The sequence below is a fragment of the Emys orbicularis genome, chromosome 3 (assembly GCF_028017835.1).
Source record: "Emys orbicularis isolate rEmyOrb1 chromosome 3, rEmyOrb1.hap1, whole genome shotgun sequence".
NCBI classification, from domain to species: Eukaryota; Metazoa; Chordata; order Testudines; family Emydidae; genus Emys; species Emys orbicularis.
The window spans coordinates 14,257,788-14,263,787 of record NC_088685.1 but is presented as its reverse complement, the minus strand read 5'-3'; the positions used below and the strand labels follow the sequence as shown (position 1 = coordinate 14,263,787).

Here is a 6,000-nt window from a genome sequence, read left to right as displayed (position 1 = left end):
GCCGTGTGCCAAAGGTTGCCGATCCCTGGACTAGATGATCACAATGGTACCTTCTAGGCTTAGAATCTATGAATCAGACCAGCCTCCCAGTTCATTATTATTATTAACAATAATGGCAGTGGCCATGATGTGCTAGGCATTTCCAAACATTCAAGAAGGGAAGGCTGCTGTCCTGAGGGGTTCACAGGGTAAGCCCCCAATTCAGCAGAGCAGCTTCTGAGTTTTAAGCCGTTGCTTAAATCCATCTCTATTCAGGAAAGCACTGAAGCATATGCTTAAGCCACAATGAAGTGGTACATATGCACCTGCTTTTCTGAATAGGGATGGATTTAAGTACTTTGCTAAATCAGGGACTAAGGAGAGCAGGATAACAAACGACAGACAGATAAGATGTACTGCTTTAACCACTAAGAACATGTCTTCACTGTTAACTGTCCTAAAATGTTTGCAAGTGTCCAGTGCTAACATGCTTTTTCTGACCACACTAGTGGAAGAAGCATCTCAAGTTCCCATGTTCCAATGGATTCCCTCCCCAAAAATGTTTCATGTTGATGGTGCCACAGCTCATCCATTCCCTTACACATCTCCTCAAGATCCCACAGCAGTCTCCTGCCTCTCTCTGTTCACATTCTGGGGCACAGGTTCCCCTCCTCCCATCTCTTTTCCGCGGGTGCAAGCAAACAGCTGCTGATGGGTATCCTTCCAGTCACAGAACTCCTTGGCGCCATGCTGCTGAAGTTCCAGAGAACCCCACAGAGCTGTTCTTCCATGTAATGGACGTCTGCTGTCATGTTTCCTAGTCATGGATAAGTTCTCTCTACTCTTCCTTTTATGTTCAACAGTACTTATCTTCCGCATTGACATGGCTTTAACCGTCTCTTGGTGCAACTCCTTTATCTGTCTCGCTGTGTTTCCTGGTACTCCATTTGCTTCCGTATCTGCAAGAGAAAATCCCTTTATTCTTTACCTTACTAGTAGGTCCCTGTCTTTTTCTTCCCTTCCTGTTTATGTCTCTGCCCCATTCTAGAGCCTTTTGCTAACTGAAGTGTGGTGGTCACTGGAAAATGACTGTTAAAGGGAAATTGCACTTTAATTAGTAGACTCTATAACAGGGTTCTCAAACTGGGGGTCGGGACCCCTCAAGGGGTCACAAGGTTATTACATGGGGGGTCATGAGCTGTCAACCTCCACCCCAAACCCTGCTTTGCCTCCAGCATTTATAATGGTGTTAAATATATTTAAAAGTGTTTTTAATTTATAAGGGGGGGGTGTTGCACTCAGAGGCTTGCTATGTGAAAGGGGTCACCAGTAAAAAAGTTTGAGAGCCACTGCTCTATAACAATCTTTAAACATATATTGAATATCTATTAGTCATTTATTAACCCCTTATAAGCAAGTTGTAAAAATATATTGATATAAAACATACCAGCAATTAAATATCTCCACACTTAACACAAATTATTCATATGACAACAGTTGTTTTTCTCACATTTTATATTAAGGTGCCATTCACAAATAGATTCTAAAAGGTTAATCATTGATTAATAGATGTTTCAATATATGGGATAAAGATTGGTATGAAGTTCAACGGGCTAATAGGTTGCTTATGACCACCCATAACACAGAGTATTCATGTCTGTTACATGCAGATAGTAATAATTTATTAACTCTTTGTGAGCCATTTCTAAATGGAAGCCTACTATAAAGCATGACCCTTTCCCCCCTGCGGTGTTTGGAACTCAGACAAGGCAGCGCAAGGGACATGAAAAAGAAAATGATTAAAAGACGAAAGTAATGTTGACTGAAAACACAAGCAGGAAACCGGAATCATTGATTTTCATTATCCAAAGCGGAAAATGCAAAAAGCAAGCATTCTTAATAACCTACAGTGTTATCGGGCACAGAGGTAAAGCAACTGGTGACAACATATGACTTTTGAGCTGACATTGTCTTCTAAAGCTCCACTCCTGCATTGGGGTGCATGCAGGCAGACTGCTTCTTACTCTTATTTTGGGTGCTTTGTACAGTTGCTAAAATCTTTGCAAAATACATAAATAAAAAAATCCAGGTATATGCTTCTGATGCAGATCTAGGCCATGTCTACATGACCTGCTAAGTCGGCACCGCTGTGATCGATGCAGCGGTGCCGATTTAGTGGGTCTGGTGAAGACACACTAAATCAATGGGAGAGCACTTTCCCGTCAATGCCTGTACTCCACCTCCCCGAGAGGCGGAAGGTATGTCAACAGAACAGCATCTCCCATTGACATAGCGCGCTGTAGACACTGCTGTAAGTCAAGCTAAGTTACCTCGACTTCAGTTTCGTAACGTACGTAACTGAGCTAGCGTAACTTAGATCGACTTACAGTGTTAGAATAGACCAGTCCCTAGTCTTATTTCACCTGCCCCAGGTGACATCTGCTGACTTTACTGACAAAGCCATGCCACTACTTTCCTTAACACTGCCGAGCTAGCACAGCTACGGATTCAATCCCACCATCTGCAGAGTCTTTGTAACTGGTGATGATGGAAGATGCAGGAAGAGCCCAGCATGCTTTTCACATCCCAGGTGACAGGCAGAGTCTTGCAGTCCTTACTCCGGTAAAGCTCCCTCTGAAGTCAATAGCAACTTTGCCGGAGTAAGTGCTGTAAGAGTGGACCCTGCGTTTGCAGGGCTGGTGGGAAGAAAAATCATTGTTTTGTTTTGTAAACTGAGAAAACGTGATCCCGATGCCACGCGGTGAGCCAGTAGAGCTACGGAGAGGGCACTGGGCTGGGAGTTAGAAGAAGCTGTTTCTAGTCCAAGCTCTGCCACTGACCATGGGCAATTCATTTGTGTGGCCTTGGGCAAATCACTTCATCCGACTGTGCATCTGGTTCCCCTCTCCCCTTTGGTTTATTTAGGTTGCAACGTTTATATGTTTATACAGTGCCTAGCACAGTGGGGTCCCTGTCTTTGTTGGAGTCTCTCGGTGTGTAGTGGGGCAGCTGCCCTACTCCTGCAGAACAAAGGTAAAAGCAGCCCTGGAGAGGGCTGTGGCTGGGAAAAGGGAGGCTGATGGGGAAAGCAGCCACAGCTGTGGCCAGCTTAATCAGAGCCCTGCTGGCCCTTATAAGAGGGCAGTGGGCCAGAAGCTAGCACACGCTCTCTCTTTCTCTCTCTCGCTTCCTGAGAGAGAAGGGCCTGGCTGCCTGGTAGCTGAGAAGGGTACCTGAGGTGGAGCAGTGCTGGGGGAGGGCAGAGGGAGCTGGGGAGCTCCAGCCTAGCAAAGCCCCAGGCTGCAGGCCTTGCTAAGAAGGCTAAAAGGGTACTGGGGCTGCAGGGAGGCAGCCCAGAGACAGGCAAAGGCAGCAGGTCCTAACCCCCCTTGCCAGTGATGAGTGGTTTACACACTGCCGTCTGCCCCAGTGAGTGGGGGCTAGAAGGGGACTGGCAGTAGCCATTGAGGTGAGGTGGGGATAGAGGGTTGGGAGTTCCCCTTGCTGGGGAGAGCCAGATTGGGGGTTGCTGCTGGGGCCAGAACCCTGATGTAGAGGGGCACCGGGGTCCGGGAGGGAAACGGGGGCCAGCGGCAGGCAAGACACCGGCCTGCAGAGGGCGCTCCGGGCTGGAAGAGCTAATTCCCAGGTTGACCAGCAGGAGGTGCCATGCCAGTGAATCGTCGCCCCTCCACAAGGTGTTACTGTAATATTCTGTTGCATTGCTCTCAGCATGCTTATAACCTTTGCAGCTCTGCATTAAGACAATGATTGCAATCAAATCTCATGTTTCAGGACTTCAGTCAGGCATCTGCAAGGGTCAGGAATGACTTATAACCCTGATGCACAATTGCCAGATGTATTCAGAAGGGGAAGTGGGGTTAGCCTTCCTCTGAAGCATCAAGAGACTGGCCACAACTGGAGATGGGACACTGAGCAAGGTGGGCCAATGCTCTGAGGCGGTACAGAACATCCCCTGAGATGCCTGGCTGGTGGGTCTCGAACATGTGCTCAGGGTCTAAATGCTTGCTAGATTTGGGGTTGGGAAGGAATTTCCCCCCAGGTTAGATTGGCAGGGACCAGCGGTGATGCGTGTGTGGGGGGGGTCACATGCCCCCCAGATTTCTCAGTATGCCTCTTGCCAGGATGCCCAGCAGTAAGGAGGCAGCGCCTCCCCCGGGTGGTGGCACTCCCTATGTGTCCATGAAGCATGGGGAAGAAGGAAGCAGCAGGGCGGCTGGCTGCGGGCTGAGCTCCTAACCCCCATCCCCTGGGCTACATGGGGCTGCTTCTCCTTCCCTGCTGCTGGAGTCCCAGTGCTTCCCACTGTCTGCTTAGGAGACTGCCCGCTGAGGTGAGTCAAGGGGACATCCTCAAGATTGGGACGGGGTGCTCAGTGCCGGGTAGCTCTGATGGAGCCCCATCCAGCCCGAGAGTCCTGGGAGTGCATGAGGGGAGAAGGCTGTGGGGGAAGGGAGAGAGTGGGAAAGGGGTGGTAGACCCTGCTGCTGCTTTAATGCACCCCCAGCAGGTCGGGGTGCATTGAAACAGCAGCAGCCTCCAATGTGTCTATCAGGAAGAATGCAATTTAGGGTGTCATATTTCCCCCTCCAACAAAAAGTGACTGATAATTCTCCAACTTCTTGTTAACCGAGCCGATCCAGCCCCGAGCACCATCCCACCCTGGAGCCACCCACCCTGACGGCGGACGGGGGTCTGCGCATCCCAACTGGGTTGCCCCTTTTATTGGCCTTGTTTTGAGCCCTTGCTAAATCGATTGGGGATAGTTCGGGGGGGGGGGGGGAAGGGCTTCAAGCTCTGCAAGGGGCTGGCCAGTCACAGGACAGAGAGCAGGAGGAAGAGGAGGTAGTTGTTAGTGTATGTTGTCTACCCACATATCAAGTTTCAGGGGATAGAGGCAGAGGCAACATATGGGGCGGTCACGTGTCCCCACAAAACCTTCCAATTGTGCCCCTCCCTACTATCTACAGTTATCTGGCAGGGACCTTGGGGACTTCTTTGCCTTCCTCTGTAGCATGAGGCAAGGATTGTCTGCTGGGGTCATCTGGGCATATCCCACCCTGCCATTGCATGGGTATCGGGCGTGGTGGCACCTCGGACTCTCCTGGGCTTTGCCTGTGGCACACAATGATTTAGGTTCCTGAGGACTGAAACACTTTTTCTAACTAAAGTTGTTGGGTTCCATATAGGGGTATCTGGGTGAAATTTAATGACCTGCAGTATAGAATCATAGAACTGGAAGGGACCTCGAGAGGTCATCTGGTCCAGTCCCTTGCACTCAAGGCAGGACTAATATACAGGAGGTCGGACTATGATGCACTTTAACCAGCATGATATATCTTTAGCAAAACAACCGACCTACAGCATGTGCATTTAGGGCCCCTCGGACTCTAATGTAGGTCCCACCCATGTTAGGAAAATGTGCTCTGATTGGTGCAGTTACCCTGGCACAGACCCCAAATGAAGATGTGCTACACTGACACAAAGCAAATTAAGCCACAGTAGTATAGAGGGCATTGGTCAGGGACACGGGCATTCTAGTTCTGGCTTGGCCATAGACCTGCTGTGTGACCTTGGGCAAGTCACTTAATCTACCCTGTGCCTATCGGAAAGATAGGGATAATGGCGCTTCCCCATTTCCCAGAGCTGTCGTGAGGATGAAATCTATTTACAATGAAGGAAGCCATATAAGTACACAAATAGACAAGTGTAAGACCTGGTATAGAGAGAAAACGTTAGGGGTCCATACTGATGTAGTGGTGACACTGGTGCATGATCTTTTAATATAGCTAAGTCCTTATGCTGTATTTGATTTATATCAAGTTCTTTTCAGACTGGTGATGTCCTTATCTCTTTTATGGCAAACAGGTCTTGTCAAGCAAACCTGATCTCATTTTTTGAGGGCATTACAAGTTTGGTTCATAAAGGTAACTGTGTAGATGGAATCGGACTTAGACTTTTTGTAAGATTTAGTACCGCACAACATTCTGATTAAAAAAT

At 48.6% G+C, this 6,000-nt stretch overlaps 1 protein-coding gene across 1 annotated transcript in view; it reads right to left on the bottom strand.

Moving 5' to 3' along the window:
* Positions 1–588: 588 nt before the first annotated feature.
* Positions 589–6,000, bottom strand: part of PKHD1 (PKHD1 ciliary IPT domain containing fibrocystin/polyductin) — a 382,916-nt gene continuing 377,504 nt past the window's right edge. The window contains exon 65 of the mRNA XM_065401532.1: positions 589–938. Within this exon, the coding sequence (XP_065257604.1) occupies positions 589–938 (350 nt within the window). The remainder of the gene's footprint in view (positions 939–6,000) is intronic.